This window comes from Diabrotica undecimpunctata, chromosome 6, assembly GCF_040954645.1.
Source record: "Diabrotica undecimpunctata isolate CICGRU chromosome 6, icDiaUnde3, whole genome shotgun sequence".
NCBI lineage: Eukaryota > Metazoa > Arthropoda > Insecta > Coleoptera > Chrysomelidae > Diabrotica > Diabrotica undecimpunctata.
The window spans coordinates 25,242,603-25,263,914 of record NC_092808.1 but is presented as its reverse complement, the minus strand read 5'-3'; the positions used below and the strand labels follow the sequence as shown (position 1 = coordinate 25,263,914).

Genomic DNA, 21,312 nt, shown 5'->3' with positions numbered 1-21,312 from the left:
CCGAGAATTCCAAATTTGATTATAGTTGAAAGTAAGAATATAAATATTTTCAGTTATTCACTTCAGTTGCGAGTATTATGGTATAGTTTAGTCCGTTAGTGTTTAACTTTTAAATGGCGAATCCAACGACTATGTTTAGTCAAAGGGGAGAACTTTTATTAATAATTAATGAATATAAATATTCAAAGGACCATGTCTCCAAAGATGGAAAGGTTAGATGTCGATGCATCAAAAAAGGGTGTCAACAAAAAGTGTAAACAAAGGAAGGTGATGAAAATTACGTTATTCTTGAAAAAGCATCGGTGGAGCATAATCATGCTTCAGATATCCACGTTGACCGGCAAATTTTTAGTAATTCTACAAAGAGGAAAGCTATAAAAAATATATGTGAAAGACCTTTAAAGATTGTCCACAAGGAATTGAGGAAGGAAAATTTCAGCAATTTACCGCTGACGGAGAAAGACATTTCTTGCGTTAGAAGAAATATCTGCTGCAAGACGAAAATCCACACCATCATTGCCAAGTCACAGCAAGAAGTTCTGCAAGTGTTAGTGAACTTAAATTTAAAAACAAATACCAGTGAAAACTTTTTATTATCTACGCAAAAGAATTCCGCAATTTTTAGTTGATTGGGGTTTAAAAGGCGAGAAAATATAATGAAATTGAAAGGAGAATAGTAAAAACAAAAATGCCACGTGCTGTTTTTTATTTAATGCTTTCTATCACGTTGGATAAAAGATTCGTTTTGACAATGATATTTCTGTTATTTTTAGCTACAACAAAAGTTTATATTTTATAAGAACCATTAAATTATCCCTGACACCGAATTCATCAAAACACGGAGTTTAAGATGTCATTAATCTTGGTTAAATTTTAATTTTCCAAACTAAAAAAATAAAAGTCATGTAATAGTGTCAATTTTTTAAATTTCTGATTAAATTAATTTGCAAATAAGATGAATGAGTTAACTTTTCTACAATGCGATAAAATCTAATGGATTAATGATGGCGGTTATTTTAGTATATTTGTCCAGGGTCACTGTAATTGATGGTTATGTAAGGATAATTTTTGAATTTAAGTCATTATTATGCACTTAGCTTATGATCATTGCATAAAATATGTGTTTTGTGGTTAACATAAATAATTTATCTGTATAATTTTTTCTTCATCAAAAAATGCAACGTTCAAACAAAAATACATGTTTAGACACAGCAAATTCTTTCAGTCAAGAACGGGAAAAACGGAAATTTAATCAATTAAACAAATTTCTCATATGAGAAATCAACCATATAATCCTTTATATTTAAAGGAAACATCGGCGGGAGAAGAACACCTTGAGATGACCAATTTCTTAGCTTAAGCATGTTCAACAGTGGACCCACAAAACATCTACATAATTGTTTAGATCAGCGATTGACGATCTAAAATCGCATAATGTAGTTTCCAATATCCAAAAAGATTCGGAATCCAAAAAATAAGACACACGTGACATTCATGAACAGGAAAATAGTGTACTCTTGTATTGCAGATCCAAAAGATTTGCCAGCATTATCTGTTTCTTATTTTCATATCACAATCTGTAAAAGTTTAATCGTTTTTACAAATCTCTTCACTATACAACGTCTAAAATATCTGTTGTCATTAGTAGCACTTCGTTTCTATAGCTTCTATAAAACTGTAAGGATGTAGCTCTGGTGTATGTTAGCTCGTAGCAAATCGTATTGATCAAACACTGTTCTTTTTGCTTTTTGCCCTCAAAAGCCGATGCCTTCATTTTTAACATTTATAAACATAAATAAATTTATATTGAATATTGAAAGTTTATACTGAACAGTCTTTTGTTATAAGGTTTAGAACTGTTAAAATGTTAATGTAACGTATGTAAGTCTTCTTCTTCTTAACATGCCATACACCAAAGTGCGTAGGCGACTATCTCATTACTAGAATTCTGTTCTTAGCGGCGTGACACAGCTCGCCTGTATTGTGTATTCCTGTCCATTCTTTAATATTCCTTAACCAGGATAATTGTTTGCGGCCGGCTCCTCTCCTACCTTCGATCTTCCCTTGTAGGATTAACTGTGGTATTTCATATTTTGCTCCTCTCAATATGTGCCCAAGGTAACCAATCTTGCGTTTTTTAATTAATTTAAAGAGTTCTCTTTCCACGACGGCTCTCTTAAGGACGTCATCGTTTCGAACTCTATCCACCCAAGGTATGCGCATCATTCTTCTTAATGACCACATTTCAAATGCTTCAAGTTCGTTGATAGATGTTTTTTTCAAAGTCCACGTTTCCATGCCATAAAGCAAGATGGACCATATGTAGCACTTGACCATTCTGTAGCGTATTTCGAAATTTAGGTTTTGATTACATAGGAGCGGTCTGAATTTCACAAAAGCTTGTCTTGCCATTTGTATTCGTTTTTTTATCTCTTGTTGTGGATCCGATTGGTCATTGATTGTGGTGCCAAGGTATTTAAAAGTTTTCACGCGTTTTATGCGATTGCCACCTATGCATATTATCGGGTTTTCTGGAGGGTTTCTGCTAATGACCATATATTTCGTTTTCAAAATGTTGATTTTGAGGCCATATTTTTTACCTATGCTATTCACCCTATCAAGTAATAACTGCCGATCTTCCAATTTATCAGTTATAATCACTGTGTCGTCCGCATAGCGTAGGTTGCTAATTGGTATGCCGTTCACCTTAATGCCTAATTCCGTGTCTTCTAATGCTTCTGCAAATATATTTTCAACATATAAATTAAAAAGCATCGGAGAGAGTATGCAACTTTGGCGGACACCTTTCCGGATTTCAAATTCATCCGTATATTGGTCTTGATCAATCCTCACCTTTGCCATTTGGTTCCAGTATAGATTCTGAATAATTCTGATCTCCTTCTGGTCAATGTTGGCCCTATGTAGTAGTTCCATCATGATATCATGTTTAACATTGTCAAATGCCTTCTCGTAGTCGATGAAGGTGAGGTAGACATCTTTTCATATGTAAGTACATATATGTTTTCTTTTTTAGTGCCTATTCCTACAACCAGAAGCATCAGATATTCTAGGAATATTTTAAGTAAAATGGAGCAAACTGTAGGGCCGCTTAAACTACTCAAAAAATGTGTAGATGAAAAATTACGAATCAAGGTAGGTTGTTTTCTTATAGCATACGTGCAGTTATTTTCTTTTATTTCTTGTTATTTTATATATTGTTACGTGGGTCTGTAAATTCAGAGGTGCACAACGTGGTTCAACTAACTTTATTTAACTCAAAAACTCACTTAATTAAAAATATCAAAATTACATTAATAATTATTATCGCCAACGCTGATAATTAAATGCCGAATCGGTTGGCCTAACAATGAGATCGAAATGTTCTGGAAAACAGCTTACCGGGCGACGAGAACCACGCAAATTCTCGAAAGTCTCGAAGATCTTCGCGTCGATAGAAACGGTTCGTAGACTATTTCGGCGATGAAGAAAAAATTCTGGACTTCGCTAAAGCACAGGGCCGCTGTCACAGGTATGTGACTCACAACAATATCGTGCAATTAAACGTAAACAATTTGCTTATTCGACATGTAAGTCTTTAACTAGACTAGGACATGTACATAAGACCATGTAACACTCTTTACGCAATTAAAAGAGTTTCTTTATATAATAGTAACACTGTTGATAACATAAATATTAAGAAGTACTGTTGAGAATAGTACTTAATGCAAAAAATAATACATAAATACATATTTTTGACTACACATAAATGGCTAACCTAACTTAACCTATGGATGAGCAGTACGAGAAGAGATAAGGGCATGCGGCTCAGTGTTACTCCTTCATAGATCCCTACCGGATGGGCATGTATGCCTTATAAATAAAATATATGTATATTGCCATGATTTTAAAATGCTGTAAATGTTTCAGCGGATTAGAAATATACATTTGAAGACAAAACCCAAGATGTTTACTATATATTTAGTTAGGTAGTTTTACAGTGTAACTTAAAATTGTTGATTCGAAGAAAAAAATGACAATGTACAGTGAGGGTTTCTAGGAAGATTAAAAATCGTATTTTTTTTTCGACGCTTTGTTTAGGTAGAAGACAATAGATATTTTCTAACGGATTAGGAATTTTGATTAGTAACGGTTTTAGGATAATTTCTTATCATTGGTTAATTTTATCTTTATAATTTACACCGATTTTTGTGGAGTACAGAATTAGAGAAAAAGTATGGCGGGGAGAAAATTGACGAAGCGGATTGGCTATGAATTATTTTAGGAGGTGAGTGTAAAGTGAAAAAACCTTAGAAAAAATTTGGAAGAGCTTGGTTTGTCGTATTTTATAAACAGTTGTAATATTTTTTTCATAATTAAAATAGCAAACAATTTTTAATCCCTTTACCCCTGTCGCTGAGACGCCCATGGCCGTATTTGCAAATATATACGCGGGTGGTCTTGTTTACCATTAGAAAATGTTATTGGAACCTACCGACTTTCCGAATCACGGAGTTCTCAAAAGTACGGAAGGTCCTATTTATCAAAAACACCGAAGTAGTATACTTTATGGTAGCGCCTGGTTAATCCTTTTCGGGTCCAGCGGGTTTTTTTTATAACTTTAGTAAACATCGTCGTAAAGCACTTTATAGTACTTTTCTGAAAGAACGTAATTCAGAAGATTTTATTTCTTTTCACGTTTCCAACGACAAAAGTCCCGTTACTTTCTTTGTTCGTTAGAACCTTTTTATCTTCCTAGAAATGGATACAGTCTGGCCTGTCATCGCACCTTTTTTTTTTGGGGAAGCTTGTGAAATTTTGAGAGGAAGAATATCACGTCTGGCAGGGTAGTCTTTGAGTAAAGACGCTTGCTTCTCTTACCGTTCTCTTCGAATTTTTGCTTCAAGTGTGTATACACTTAAATATTTGAGTTTCTTAATCTAATACCATATAAGATTAAATATGGTTATAAAGTACCTTTATTTTAATTAACTTCAGTGCTTGATACTAGTAACGTAAAGTAGCTTCAGTGAAGTAGTGCAGCAGTCATCGAGATTTATTGTAAGTTATTGTAATCATATTACCCAATTTTGGACGAATCTGCGTCAACCATTTCATCATATAAACAGCGAAGGGAGATTTCTATCAGCTTTAGTTGAATTATTTTAAATATTATCAGGCTCTCTTCGCTGATAATTTAATTTGTTCATGATTTTATTATACTGCATCTGTAAAGGTATTTCTTAACTATAATGCTGTTTATTTCTATATGTATACAGCCATTCATTAATTTATTGATGGTGCATTTTTTGACTTGTTTACATACAGCCGCCTATATAATTGTGTTGTTGAATATATTGTTTTATTTTATCAATGAATTTTATTTCTCGACTCCTAATAAGTTTCCTGATAAAATAATACCTCTGAATATTTCCTTATTACATTAAATTATTATTATACGTTCGACCAGGAGAAGGATCAGGCTGTTAAGTTTCGTAGTTAAGTAGGTGGACGAAGTCCACCTAATATATTTATTATTTGTTTATGTAGTGTGTTGACAAAATTTATTTAAAAATTAACTGTTAATATCTTTCCTTGGACTTGGTCTCAGAACCTAAATATCTTTCCTGATCTCTTTTCGTTTCTAGGGTTTCTTAATTTTCCCCTTGAACCCCAAAAAGTTAAGTAGCGCCCTTTTTCTATCTTATCTTATCTTTGGTAATTTTACCCATCTATCTTTTTGTTTATTTCTGTATCTTTTCTAATATATCTTATCCTGTCCTATCTTTACTTATTACGTCCGTTGGACCCATTCCCAGGTTCCAAAAGCTAGTTTCGAACCCACGACTCGCTTTCCACCAACCATCTGGCTGCCTTCCGCGGTGTCTCCATTGGTGACCTTTCTAGCACCATCCAAAAAAGGTTTCCGAGGTTACACAGTGAATTTTTACCAAAGGCAATTTAGTAGATTAAAAAGAAAGACGTTGAGTGAAAGTGTGTGTTCTAGGTATGTGTTCTTGAAAAGTTTGAAAATAGCTAAATTGGCGATAAACTGTAAGTTATTTGCTTTTCATATTTGACGGGGTTCTTACGATCCTGATTTTGCTTCGAAGGAGACAAATAATTGCGGTTTTCATTCTAATATATTTGAAACAAATTTTTGAAGAAAACTTGTTTTTTATTAGAGGCAAGAAATTGACTGTTTTCATCAGGAAGTTGGTTTTTTATTTTATGTAGAAAAGAACTTTTCATATAAAAGTATTGACGTCGATTTTTTCGAAAAAAAAGACGTTGAAATGAAAGTAGACGATTGCATTTCCTTTTAATTCAAGCTCCACCATTGCTCGACACTTGATTTGAAATATTCGCCTCTCATGAGGAACACTTGTGGTAGCTTAAACTGAAATGAAATACAATCAACTAGTTACCCGTTATAGTAACAACAGGCCTAAGTACGCTAGTAGCGACCTCTATATGAAGTAACGAGAAATCAGGAAACTTCTTTTTCGATGGTGTTTTTCAAGGGTAAACTGTAGGTATATTCTCGGAATAAAAGTTAATGTTAATCTCACGTACTATCTGTTGGTTTCGATTCGATCTTGTTTATCAACTTTTTCAATTCTTTTCTGTTTTGCTTCATTATAAATTATTTTCTTTAGTTCCCTTTCTATTGTTCTTTTTCATATATGCCTTGGCCTTCTTCTTCTTTTCCCGAAGCATTCCTAATTGCAATTCTCTGTAATTGTAACTGTGGAGCTATTTATTCAGTTTTCGGAAGGCACGACGAAGAAAAAGCGGGGAATGAACAAGAAGAGGTTCTCATGGTTGCGAAATTCGAATTGCAAATAAACTTCAGGTAAATCCTGAATCCCGAAAAAATAAAATTTCTCAATCTCAATCCAGGAGTAGACAGATGAGAGAAGATGACATTATCTTTAATAAATCAACACGCTTGATTCATTGTGTATACAGTCAGTCAACGGTTCACCAATATATAATTTATAAACAATTTGTATGTGGGTACTAAACAACGTCGCATAATAGGCAGTACCAATTTGGTAACAAGTTACGAAACAATCCACTCGTAACATACTCGCGTAAGTTGTCAATATCATGAGAACTAACCTTATAGGTTGGGTAGACTAAAAAGAGGTCAAGTTTGTGCTTTCTTTTGGTATTCACCCAGTTTTTTTCAGCGATAAAATTCGGCAATCACCTACTGACATTGGCCATGGTACTACTTTTTTTTATTACTTGGTAGTTATTTCGAATAGAACGCGGGTTTGATGGATTAGAATGACGAAATTTGAACAGATTATTGAAGCGGATAGTCAGGGACGTTTAGAATTTTGGCATCTTGTTTAATTGGAATTTTCGGTGTAAATTTTGCGTGTTTTAGCGATAAATTTAAATTCGGTTTCGGATTAAAATGATAATGAAAAAGTGAAAGGACCTACATATAATTAATTTTTTAAGTATCATCACAATAAACTTTCTCTCTTTGTATAGGGAATAGTTTCTTTTTCTTTTACGAGTCATATAATAATAGAAAATAAGTATACCCAGTGTATATCTACACCTTTTAGAAAATAAATTAAGTTAATTTTTGTGAGGATGATTATTAAACAATTCTTCAACTGGTCAATCAAATTTAAATTTAATCATTAAACAATTTAACAATATAGGGACTTAAATAATGGAAGACCTTCGTGTGACGACTTCGTGTGATGATCATCGCTAGTTTTTTTTAATCTCCAACATAACTTTTCCGAAGCAGCTCAGCAAACGAAATATGTAAATAGAAAAAAGTGGTGACAAAAAAACTGTACTCCATTCCATTACTTTATTATTTCGTCTCTGATCAAATTTATTATAAAAGGAGTATTAGAGTCTTCTTGTCTTGTATTTTTCAAATGCAATTGGTCCCATCATTTCACTCTCTACCCTTACCTCAATTACTTTGTTGTTCTTGTGTTTTGATCTGTCTAGTCATAGGGTCATACGAGTTTTTTTATCTGTTTTATCATGTCCATTCGTATGTGTCTGTCACCTTGTAAGCGTATCACGTCTTATATCTGCACTCGGTCAAATTCTTTTATCGGATCTATTATTACCGGCGATATGTTACAGAAATTACTCATATTTTTCTTAATAAATAATGAATCTGTGGAAAATCGGCCTGTTTTGTCTTTTACCTATTTTTTTGGTTATTATTTTTGTTGGTACTTTCAGAGTAATATTTAGTTAGTTTATTCCTAGGTAGTTAGTTGGGTCTTTTTGATCTTGTTTAAAAAAAAAAGATTTAGCGGTATTGTTCTCCATTCTCCAGGAAATACAATGGAAATTTGCTCAAGTTACTATGATTCCAAAACCTAGTAAGCCCGCAACGCAAGCAAATTCATATCGCCCTATAAGCTTACTCCCAATAATGTAATAAAGTATTAGAAAGGCTACTATTACATAAAATCGAGCAAGTTATTCCCATAAACGAAATTATACCACAACATAAATTTGGATTTAGACATGAACACTCAACCATCCAACAATGCCACAGAATAGTAAATATAATTAAAACAACTCTCGAAGAGAAAAAGTTTTGCGCTGGAGTGTTTCTAGATATACAACAGGCATTTGATAGAGTATGACATAAAGGTCTCCTCTACCAACTGAAATTACACCTAACAGACCAACTGTACTTTATACTAAAATCGTATCTGTTACTGTTACTTCCAAGTCAAAATTGAAGACAGCTACTCAAATTACCACATCATACAATCTGGCATACCTTAGGGTAGCGTTTTGGGTTCATTTCTGTCTGATATTTACAGCAAACGTTCCAACCAGCAATGATACCTTCTTAGCTACTTTTGCCGATTATACCGGAATCTTGGCAGTGGATATCGACCCTAATGTAGCATCACAAAAACTACAAAATCATTTAGTCCAATTATAAAATTGGTTTAAGCGATGGAAGAGCAGTGTTAATGCTAGCAAATCAGTACAAATTACTTTTACAATAAGAAAATCCACATCTCCACAAGTTTCTATTAATAATACTCACATTTCTATAAAACCAGTTGTCAAATACATGGGATTGCATCTGGACGAAAAACTTACATGGGCAACGCACATTAAAACTAAACGGAAATAACTAGATCTTAAACTAAAAAAATACGAACTTGCTATTTAACAAAGTCTCAGTTATCTCTTGAAAATAAACTGCTTCTGTACAAAGCTATTTTCGTAATAGGTTTGGGCATATGGAATAGAACTATGGGCTGTAGTAAACCTCCAAATATGAAGATACTTCAAACAATCCAATCGAAAATATTCCGTATGATAAGTAAAGCTCCATGGTATGTATCTAACCAAACACTTCACAATGATCTGGACATCCATTACTTAAGGGCATAATAAAGAATCACTCAATAAAATATAAAAATCGTACCACTGATCACAACAACGAACTGATAAATAATTTATTCACCCAACCACTTGCCGAAAGAATATTGAAGAGAGTATGGCCAGAAGACTTACCGCAATAATACTTAGAGAACCGACACTGGACGGTAACTAACTCACTTATAGACTATTTACTTATTACACTGTGTATAGAGTAGATTGTAAACATACAATGTAACAATAGAAAAAACCTGGTGATTTTTGACAGTTTTGACAGAGAAGTCTTCTGGCAACATTATACTTAACTTTAGATCTACTATACTTAACTCTAGACTATAAGAGAAGCAGAGAGGATTACACAGTACTAAGATTTAAAAAAAAATGATCGATGACTTGAAAGTAAGAGATGTTTTAGAACTCGTTTGCCGTGCTCAGTCTCAATCTGCCATCGGAGTTTCCCTATCATGTACAGATTTTTCACAAATCGACATCTAACTTTTGTACGAAAAGACAGGTCTGCTGTCTTTTCGTACAAAAAATCATCATCAATAAAAACTGACTCAATTTTAATTCTCGACAACCATTACACAAATTAATATAATGTTACTTGCCCTTAAGTGAAAAGAAACTTCCTCTCTCTTGAGTTTCTAGACGTAGATTCCTCTGGATTACAGTCTCTCTGGAGGATCCAGAGGTAGTCGCCCATCATAGTAGTATTCCACCTGCCTTAATTTAAGTTGCTTCATTAATTTAAGGTCTTGATGGAACCTTTTCCCTGTTAGTCGTTGTATTCTCCCAACATATCGGGGAAATAGTCCAGGTGTGAGTGAAGAGAATGAAATTTTACACTCATAAGGCAACCTAAGTTTTGGAAACTTCTTAACAAGTCATTTACTTCTTCTTTGCAATTGGGATTTTTGGTTCCCAAGAAACCCCTTAACAACTGATTTGAAGCTTCTCCATGCATTTTTCCTTAGTATTCATGCATCTTTCACAGTCAGCGTTGATCATTAGTTATCGAATTTGAGGACCCACAAAAATTACATCTTTTATTTTCTCAGAAGTTATCTTAGGAACCTTCTTACCCAAATACTGGAAAAATGGTTTATCTTGATTCAACACTTTCACGAATTGTTTAATTAAACCCAGTTTAATATGTAGAGGTGGAAACAGAACATGTTTGGGGTTTAATAATCGACTGTTTATGACATTCTTTGAGCCTGGTGTCAACTGGGTTCTTGTTTCCCAAGATTTAACTGTATAGTGACTGAACCCATTTCTGCTATACCATTCACAAAGAAAACGAGGGAATTTAGTAAATCCACTTTGCAAATCTAGGAGAATACCGATGATTTTGAAACCTCCACAAATTATCCAGTTTTTCTCGTATTCAATATTTTCCAAGAGAATTTTCGTATTGTCGTAGTTTTTTTAAAATGAACGGAGTGAGCTATTGGAATTGAAGCATATTTTTTCCATTATGTAAAAGGACAGCTTTCAAACTAGCTATTGATATATCTATAAAAAGTTTCCATTCAGTAGGTTTATAGTGAATTCAAAAACATTCCATCACTGAATGAATATTATTACAGAAAACCATTGCATCTCTTTCTTGAAAGTAAGTAGCAAATTTTCGTTTACGATGACGATACCAAGAAAAGATGACACTCGTCCCAAGAAGATTCCTTTTTTTGATTTCAATCTGGATCCAAAAACTTCTGCAGCACCCTTGGGGAGATTTAAATCTCCAACTAAATAATTTAATTCTTCTTTAGTAAAAAATTTAGGTGAGCGATCTTCTTCATGTTCATATGCCTCATTTATTGTTCTCATTGTTACTACTTTCACAGTCACAGTCATCCCTAACATCGTTTAGAACAGTAGGAAGGTCAGGAACATGTATAGTGTCACTATGAGCTACTGGTCTGGTAGTAGTAGGTAAGTTAGGATAAACAATAAATTTCTTGTTCTTAACTGAGTAGCCATATTATATTAGTCAGACAAAAGTAACAATCATCCACATGCTTTAATGGTTCTCTCCAGACTATCGGTATTCCAAAAGACATAGCTTTCTTTTTACCTGTTATGCCTCGACACAAGTTCGACAAACAGTATAAGGGGCCCATGCATTGTCTTGATCACCAAATTGTACACCAAAATATGAAAAGTACGCATTTTCTACAAAATTGGTAATATGTTGTCTCTGTTTTACAACTGTGTTTTACAAGCCGGGAGTAAAAATGGTAAACTTTTTTGCATCTTTTTGGAGTCCCAAAATTGACATTCTCAGCAAAATTCAGCATGTTTGTTCAAATCTCACTTAACTAATTAATGGGCTGTGGAAGTGGCAGATATTTACCACATGGTTGAAGCCACATGCATCGTGAAATGGTATAAAAATTGAACTGTTTCAGCATTTGGCTTAAATCTATGTATGACTTATATTATTTGTATTGAAGCTATAATGTAAGCTGAATAGCTGCGCATCTCAGAAGATTTTTGGAGCAGCTGATAGCTGTATGGCGCACTAACAACATTAAAATAACAAATAAAATATATCTTAATGAAATACGCGAAATACTATTAAAATTTTAATTATTATTGCAAAAACTTGTATTATGCGAGACCTTTTAAAGATCAGAAAGACCATGAATGTCTGCTTCAATAATCTGTTCGACATTTCGTCATTCTAATCTAACAGACCGCGTTCCACTAAAAAAGAGTACGCCTATAAAAAGTAGTACCACGGCCAATGTCAGTATATGGTTGCTAAATTTTTAATTAAATATTTAATGTCGAAAAAATGTGTCGGAATATAGTTTTGTATAAGAACTAAAATAATAATATTGTGTAATTTAATTGGCTTGAGTTGGTGTTAGGTCCAGTAAGATCTAATTATGTAATTTAAATTTGTATTAGTCAAAGATTTTATAATACGTGATAGTATAATAGGTTGTTATTGATTATGAAAAAACTTAATAACTTATAGATCGATTAAAAGATCCTAATAAATCTAAAATTCTAAATTATTCTAAATAAATAGTTGTTAGGAAAAGTATTTGGTGCTTACTTAATAATTTCTTTTTTCTTTATTATTTCTAATATTTTTAATATTATGACCTTATTTATTTATTTAGTGGAATATCGACAACTGGAAAAACATTCTTGTCACTGATGAGTGACGGCATAATTCTTTGGGAGGTATTAGTTGGGAGGTACGTACCGCACTTGTGGAAGTGATTGGACGGATGACTGGTGATTATTACGTTTAAAACATCCTGCAATATCATGTTTTATCATATGTTGGTTACATTGGATATGAAAGATTCACGTTAATGCACGATAATGCTGGACCACATGCCGCTGACATAGTCAGTAATTAGCTTGATGAGGTCCAAATTCGAAGATTGGATTGGCCACCGTTTAGCCCGGATTTAAATCCAATAGAGCACATGTGGGATCACCTAAAACGCAGCATACGACAAAGAAATTCCGTTCCAAATACGATAGAGCAGCCTTGGCTTGCTGCACAGGATGAATGGAATGCAATTTCTCAAGGATACGTCCAAAATTTACTTGCAAGCATGCTGAGAAAGATGCAAGCAGTAATAAGAGCTATAGGGGGGAATACTCGTTACTGATCATGCACTTCTTTCAGTTAAAATGACTTGTGTTTGCAAATTAAATTATTATTTAAGTTTAGAGTAAAATAACCTTATTTACCTAATATTAAACATTTATTTTTTTCACAATTTTCTTCGCATAAAAACTTAAAATTGTTCATTAAACATTGTTAAAATAAACTCTATTTTACAATAAACGACTTGATTGACCAGAATTTATTTTGAAAAAACAAAAATATGAAAATTCCAAAATATTCGATATTTTGGTCCATGAGTGTATATAACAGTTTTTGGGTTACGTATGCATAAAAGACATATCTAGTTTCAAAAAAGACTCCCCGAACATCAGGCAGCTGCCTATAAAACCCAGAGCGAATTAAGACGGGGACGAAGCAACAGCTCTGTTTCAGAAGCCTTCAAAAATCTGTCAAGGATTTACTCCACATATATGTATATAGGGCTCTTCGATCTGTCAAAGATTTGTCCCGCTGTTGGCATAAATAAGGAATTATAAGTTTGTAGTATCCCTAAAAACTGGCTTTGTATAAACCAGCAAGTGTGTGTAAGTTTTCGCTAGTTTCTTGGTGCCCTTAGACACCCAGCCACATCTCCAAATATCTACCACCAGCATCTGCTTGATAGTGACTTCGATGGACAATAGTGCACCTAGACATTCCAAAGACTCTCTTTCTCTTTGCTCAAATTTTCCCTTTCTCCCTCTTTAGTAAATTTTATCGTACATAAATATTTCTGAATTACAGGTAAGACCTCTCATATTTGTATCCAGCACTCTATGGTTATACACTATCTCTCATTTAGGACAATCTTCATGTTTGTCCCGTTGTGTTGAAGCGTGTTTAAAATTTCCTTAAATTAGTCCCCATAGAAAATTAATTTCACGCCGCCTATGTCCATATATTTTGGTAAAAATGTTAAAAATAACCCAACAGCAACGAGCGATTCGTTACGCTTCTTTTTAACAATGAAATATTTCGCCAAATGTTCCCTGATCTTTTTATCTATCCTTTGCTTAATAGAAATCTTTCCTAGTAACAAAGGAGTCAGTGCCTATTGTCAAATCTCCGGTCTACCTTCTCAGAAAAGCAGAAGAGTTGGTTTTCGGTGAACGTATAATTCCTGTCGGGAGATGGTGGTTAGGTTACAAAAATGACCACACTAGCCTTGTTATTTAAATATCAATTTTGCGTGGCACCCTTCAGCCAAACTCCCACTCCTTTTGTATCTTTAGCTTGCCTAAGATCAGAATTCGAATTCATTTTCGAGTTGGTTCCTGTGGCAAGCGGTTTGTTCTCCATCACACGGCGATGTGTTCCAATTCGAAGGAACGAAGTCACTTCTATTTGCCGATTGTTCGTCTCTACCTTCATTCGACGTCATCGTTCATCTCTACCTTCATTGGACGCCATCGTCAATCTCTACCTTCATTCGACGCCACCGTTCATCTCTACGTTCTTTTATCTCTTCATTTATCTCTACTACTTACTACTACCTGTGCTGCTCCTGTCTGGTTGTTTCTCTTTTCGTCTGCCTAAGTCAATTCAAGGGATTATGGATCGAAGACCGTAATTCGTTGCTGTACCTGCCGTCCAGTACCTGTTGCCAGGACCCAGTGTCAAGTGCCTTTATTGAGGACGTAACGCCATTATCTGTGTCCACCTGTTGTCTACTGTATCGTGAGTAACTATAAATTTTATTTACTAAAGCTCAACTTCGATACCTAAATAACAAGAAGTTGATTTATAACATCCAGTTTGACGAACTATTTGCTTTTTATTTTTTGTTATAATATGAATTATATTTTTGTGCAAGGTGTATCTCTTTTAGGCATTTTTATTGATTTATATTATTATTTGTTTTATCATATAACTAGTATATATGTGTCGAAATATTAAGTGTGTACCGCACGATCATAATACCTTTTCTCTCACGGTTTACTTTATTCTCGCGTGATTATCTTAACTGTATCTTACCTTTCTTGTTATCTTATTCTATATGTCTTAAGGTTTCCCTGTTCCTCTAAAAATAGGGTGGTGCCCAAATAATTCCCTTCTCTTATCTTCTAACTTCTTCTAACTAAGAGCCCCGACCAAGATACCTCTATCAGACTGAAGCTCGAGCCTCTAGTGTATTTTTATGTATGAGAGAGTAATAAAACAATAAATTATGTATGCAAATCCCTAAACTGTTGATACAGGTGACTCAATGAAAAACAGATATTTGTCAACAAGTTTACAGAAGTATATAGGAAAACAATTTTAAATTGACTATGACCACCAGGTATAAAAGTTGGAGCAGAATAGAATACAATAGTTGTGAGGGTTACTAATCCCTAAATAAGGTTGCCAGTGTCGGAGTGATGGAGGTTAACAGGTAGTAATGAATTTGCAAGAAATGTAAGATGTTTATTTTATTTTTTTGAATAAAATCCTTTATAAAAAGGTATATAAAAAGGTTTTTATATACCTTTTTATAAAGGATTTTATTCAAAAATTTTTAATATATGGTATACAGCCAAATACAGGAACTTTGTTTCCTTGTGGAGTTTATTTTATTGGTTATATATAACCAATAAAAGTTTAATAAGTACCTACCTATTTGCAAAATAAAGTTTAATTCTTTAGATAAAATAAAACGTTTTATTTTATCTGAAATGAGTGCATTCCACGAAGTAAGGGTTTCAACAATCAAACATTTAATTCTTTAATTCCAGGAATCTACGACAGTAATTGACTAGATAATTACCTTCTAAACTTATTCCACAGAAAATGTGATAGTGGGTTTTTCCATTTTGTAGGAAGGTCCGAGTGGCGTATTCAAAATTCTTAACCGTTCACTAAAAGTAGGTACTTCAGTTGCAAGGTGCAGTTTATTGTGTATACTAGTATTATGGAAAATTTGGAAGTGCCGTGTAAACGCCGAAAAATTGGTCCTTTAACAGTTAATGAAAAAACATTAATATTTAATTGTTTTAAATCATTTACAGACAAACGTTTATGTGAAAGTGTTGATGAGACCGATGAGTTAGTTAGCAGTACTTGGTGTTGGGAAATCTACGATTTACAGAGTTATTAAAGAAGAGAAATGTGGTAGTTTTCAAATGCCACGTAATGCTCCAGGAAAACCAAAATTTCAAATAGAATATCATTTTAAAGAAGGACTTCGACGGAAAGTGCATGAATTCTTCTTTAGACAAGAATTTCCAACATTGGATAAAGTTCTTGTCTCAGTTCGAGATGATAAGGATTACCCAGAAATGAGTCGAAGTACGTTATGGAAACTTTTAAAAGAAATAGGCCTCCGCTGGAAAAAGAATCCCAGAAAGTCTATTTTATTAGAAAGAAGCGATATTGTCATATGGAGAAGACATTTTCTAAGAATCATAAAGGAAATGAGAAACCAAAAAAGAAAAATATTTTATCTTGATGAAACATGGATCAACGAGGGTCATACACCAAATAAATTTTGGCAGGATGAAACTGTTACAAGTCAAAGGCACGCTTTTGTAAATAACTTATCTACTGGTTTAAACCCACCATCAGGAAAGGGACGCAGGCTGATAATAGTACACATTGGCAGTTCAGACGGTTTTGTTGAAGGTGGTTTATTAACTTTTGAATCAACTCGTACCGGTGACTACCATGAAGACATGAACGCTGATGTCTTTCAAGAATGGTTCGAACAAATGATAGATCTTCTTCCTAAGAACTGTGTAATAGTAATGGATAATGCAAGTTATCACTCCAGACTTATAGAAGGACTGCCCACAACCAAGTGGTTAAAAAAAGACTTGCAGAATTGGCTGAGTTCAAAAAATATTACGTACCATCCCGGATCTATAAGAAAGGAACTTTATTCGTTGTGTGCCCTTCATAAAGAAAAATTTAAAAAATACGAAATTGATGAAATTGCCAAAAATCGTGGAATGGCAGTACTTAGATCCCCACCATATCATTGTGAATTAAACCCGATTGAACTGGTATGGGCACAGATAAAGAGTGAAGTTTCAAGAAAAAATACCACTTTTAAAATTCATGATGTTAAACAGTTGTTTTTGGAGGCCGTAAATAATGTAAAACCTGAAAACTGGGAAAAGGCAGTAAATCACACTATTAAAGAAGAGGAAAAAATGTGGAAGCTGGACAATATTACTGATAAAATGATCGAGCCAGTTATTATAAATCTTGGTTCTGAAAGTTCATCTTCTGAATCTGATTTGGATTTGTAACAAGTAGCTGTAAGTTTTATATTAATATTTTTATTCATCTATTTAACATACCTTAGACGGTTTTAAAAACTCTTTTTCTCTTTTGTAATTTTTAAAAATTAAAAAAAATGTGAATTTTTTAAAACCCTTTTTAATGTAGGCAAGTCAGTTCTAATATAGTGTGTGATAAAAGAGGTCACTTTTGTTTACATACACATAACACTTTATAACACTGAAATAATTCATTTATTTTTTACAATTATTCAAAGTAATTTTTCAATTAATCTTGAGCACGCCCATGGAGTGGTCGGAGGTACCAGTTAAAATTATGCTAATTACTCTCTCGTTCATAAAAATAAACTATAGTACCGTTCTTTGTGTAACCTCTAATCTGTCATTAATGAGGGTACAGTGTAGATACTAATTTTATTTACATGGGCTTTACAATAGTCGACATATTCAAATGAATACTGAATCTGTTCAGTTAATATAATTTATCTAAAAATATTTTAATAAGTTATAATGAAATTTCGAACGAATAAATGCATTGTTCAGTGCCAATATAACTTTTGATTTTCTAAAAATCTTACAACATTGTTGAAGTGAGTCCAGTAATAATAAAAGTTAAACCCTAAAAGCAAGATTTACGATTTTGGCATTTAACTCCCTTCAACATAAATGTCAAGAGATGCTGCTGGTCTTTTGAATGATGCAAGTCAACTACAATCTAACATTTAAGAAACCTTGTTCATAAATCACTTATATACTACGAGTAGCTTTATAAATTGTAGTCAGTGAATAATGTTAAACGTTAAGCTATAAATCAGCGAGCTTTTCAAATTGCAATTCACTTGACACTACTTGCCTTCAAAACAGGAAGATTTTTGTGATAATATTATGTTGCTTCTACATATATTTATGAACATTGTTAAATAGCTTACTTTGAAAATATTCAAATTAAATAGATAAGTAGTATTACAATTTAAGGACGTGATTAACATTACTTAAACTGATTTAAGATTTTTCTCACTATATACTAGCTGCTCTGGGGTGACTACATTATTGTCGTAAGTATAGACAATTTACTATTTTTTTCCTGGAAGTATGTCACGCTGATTTTGACCTTTTGATTTCCACTTCAGAAATCGTTCTAAAGGACTCTACATTTTATTCCTATGTACTACTTTTGATATTTGTGTTATGTATGCGTTTTACTACTTTTTCCAAAGCGGACGTAAAACTTGACTGGTAAAGACGAAAACACTAAATAGACTGCGTACAGGTGTCGGAAGATCCAAACAAAATATGGTATCCTGGGGATACATTGATGCAGATGACAGCTGCGCATGCGGTGTGATCCAATCATTAAGACACCTACTGAAGTGTCCTTTCGTAAACTGTAAGCAAGAGAGATGTGATGCAGACTTAATTGGAATACAACGACGTAGCATTAGCTTATCTCAACCACTTCTTCTTCTTTCTTCTTCCAATGGCGCTACAACCCTTTGTGAGTCTTGGCCTGCTTAACAATATTCTTTCATTCTGCCCTATCGGATACTTTCCTTCGCCACTGCCTGATGTTCATGGTTTTAAGATCCCTCTCTACGTCGTCTATCCATCTGTTATGGGGCCTTCCTCTTGTTCTGTTTCCTTGGGGCTTCCATCTCTGGACTACTTTTACAGCTCGATTATCTGGCATTCTTTCCAAGCCAGTTTAGTCTTTGTGACATTACAAATCTAACAATATCTGCGCTCTGCATTAGTTCATCCAGCTCGTGGTTCATTTTAATTCTCCACGAACCATCGCTGCATTGGGTTGGTCAAAATATCTTCCTTAGTATTTTGCGCTCAAATATTCTCAGTTGATTTTCATCAGTGGTTGAGAGGGTCTACGTTTCACATCCATATGTGACCACTGGTCTAATTACTGTTTTGTAGATTCTAAGCTTAGACTCACGATTCAGTAACTTACTTTTCATTAAGTTTTTGTATGCATAAAAGCACTTATCCTACTGCTAAGAATCCGTGCTTGTATTTCTTGACTGATGTTGTTGTCATTTATTATTGAGTCTAGGTAGGGAAAAATGGTGGCATATTTGTAGGTATGGTTGTCTATCTTTAAATTCTCATATTAATTCGATTTTGTGCACTCCATATATTTTGTTTCACTTTCATTTATATATAGACCAAACGTAGCAGCTTCTGGTTTCAGTTCTATAACTTTTTCGCTTAATACCCTTTTGTTGCTGCTTATTATAGCAACATCATCCGCATATGCGCATATTTGCATTGATCTTGTATTAATACAGCGGTTTATATCCAGTTTTCTAACAACAGCTTCTAAAGTTAGCTTTAAAATGTTGTTGATAACCTTGTCTAACTCCATTTTCAATATTAAAGGCCTGCGTCATATCTCCATGTATTCTCACCATAGCTTTGGAACTATACGTTTAACCAACTTATTGGGTATCCCTAACATAGATAGTTGTTTTAACATCTTTTGTCGATCTACTCCATCAAACGCCTGTTTGAAATCGATCTACAAGTTGTAAATAGGTATGTTATATTCAACACATTTTTCATTTATACCTCTTAACATATGTATTTGGTCTATAGTTGACCTGTTTGATCTGAAGCCACATTGGTATTCACCAATCATCTCTTTCGAAAACGATTCCAGGCGGCTGTATATGATTCCTGATATTATCTTGTAGACAACATTTAAAACTGTTATGCCCCTATAATTTTAGCAGAGTCATTTGTCTCCCCCTTTGTACATAGGAAGTATGATTCCTACTTTCCAATCTTCTGGGATGACTTCTAGTGTCCATATGCGGTCAATTAGTTTATGGATACGCCTAGGTGCTTTGTTATTTTTTAGATGTTTTATGACGTTTATCGTTTCTTCCAATGTTGTTTGCTCAACTAGTTGTTCTGCTGTGTGGTGAATTATTTCTTCATCTTCATTTTGTTCTTTTTCTGGGTTTAACAGCTCTTGAAAATGCTCCTTCCACCTTTTCATTATTTCCTCTTTCTCGCTGATAATTGCCCCATTTTTGTCATTGAAAACTGTTGATTTTGTGATGTATCCTTGGGTGTATTGCTTGGTTTCCTTGTAAAATTTTCTAGTCTCTCTTCTGTTATTATAATCTGTAATTTGTTGTATTTTTCTATTCAGCATTTCTCTCTTTTTCCTTCTACATATTTTCTTTGCATCTTTTCTGAGTTGCCCTTCTATTCAATCGGAAATCCCTTTGTAGACATTTCTGTCTAGTTATATTTTTGCTATTTATTGCTTGTTGGCAATCTTGGTCTAACCATTCCTCGTTTCTTTTGCTTGAGGTTTCACCATGTTTCCTCAATGTTTCCTTTGCCATATTTGTAATTATCATTTGGATGACATTCCATTCTTCTTCAATGTTGTTTTGTTCTCCTCTTTCATTTAATATTACTTTTATTTTCTGCTGGTACTTATTCTTCTTTTTTTGGATATTTAAACATATATGTGCTGCATTTTCTTTGTTTGCCGCCTTTCTCTTTTCTTACCATTAATATTCTTTGTTTTATCTTCGATATAACCAAGAAATGGTCCGAATCGCAATTTGCGCCTCTATAAGTTCTAACATCCGTTAAGGAAGTTGCCCACTTCTTAGATATTAATATGTGATCAATTTGATTAAATTTATTAGTACCAGGTATCATCCAGGTTCCTTTATGAATATTTGTGCACACTTAATTGGAATACAACGACGTAGCATTAGCTTATCTCAACCACTGGTTAAACGAAATATGAAAGGTTTATTGTTTTAATTCATATTTATATAGACTTACATCTATTTTAATGTATTTTATTTTTCAGTGTAGTAGTATTTTTCAGAGCAGTGGCTATACCGTTCTGAGGAGACCTAAACAGGTGGAAATACGTATAAGCGGCTGTCGCTGCCCTGCATCAAAACAAAAATCTAATACCGTCATTATGTTATATTTTATTTTTATTTGAAGTTGTTTTAACATCCACTGTAAAGTTTTGCGAGCAATGTAGTTCGTACATAAAATAAATAAATC

The 21,312-nt window shown here is 33.6% G+C and overlaps 2 protein-coding genes across 2 annotated transcripts in view; one reads left to right on the top strand and one right to left on the bottom strand.

Moving 5' to 3' along the window:
* Positions 1-21,312, bottom strand: part of Eip74EF (Ecdysone-induced protein E74) — a 735,282-nt gene that overhangs the window by 621,014 nt on the left and 92,956 nt on the right. The window lies entirely within an intron of this gene.
* Positions 1-21,312, top strand: part of Lsm11 (U6 snRNA-associated Sm-like protein LSm11) — a 67,316-nt gene that overhangs the window by 28,930 nt on the left and 17,074 nt on the right. Inside the window, exon 2 of the mRNA XM_072534492.1 lies at positions 3,035-3,153. Coding sequence (XP_072390593.1) covers positions 3,035-3,153 — 119 coding nt within the window. The remainder of the gene's footprint in view (positions 1-3,034; positions 3,154-21,312) is intronic.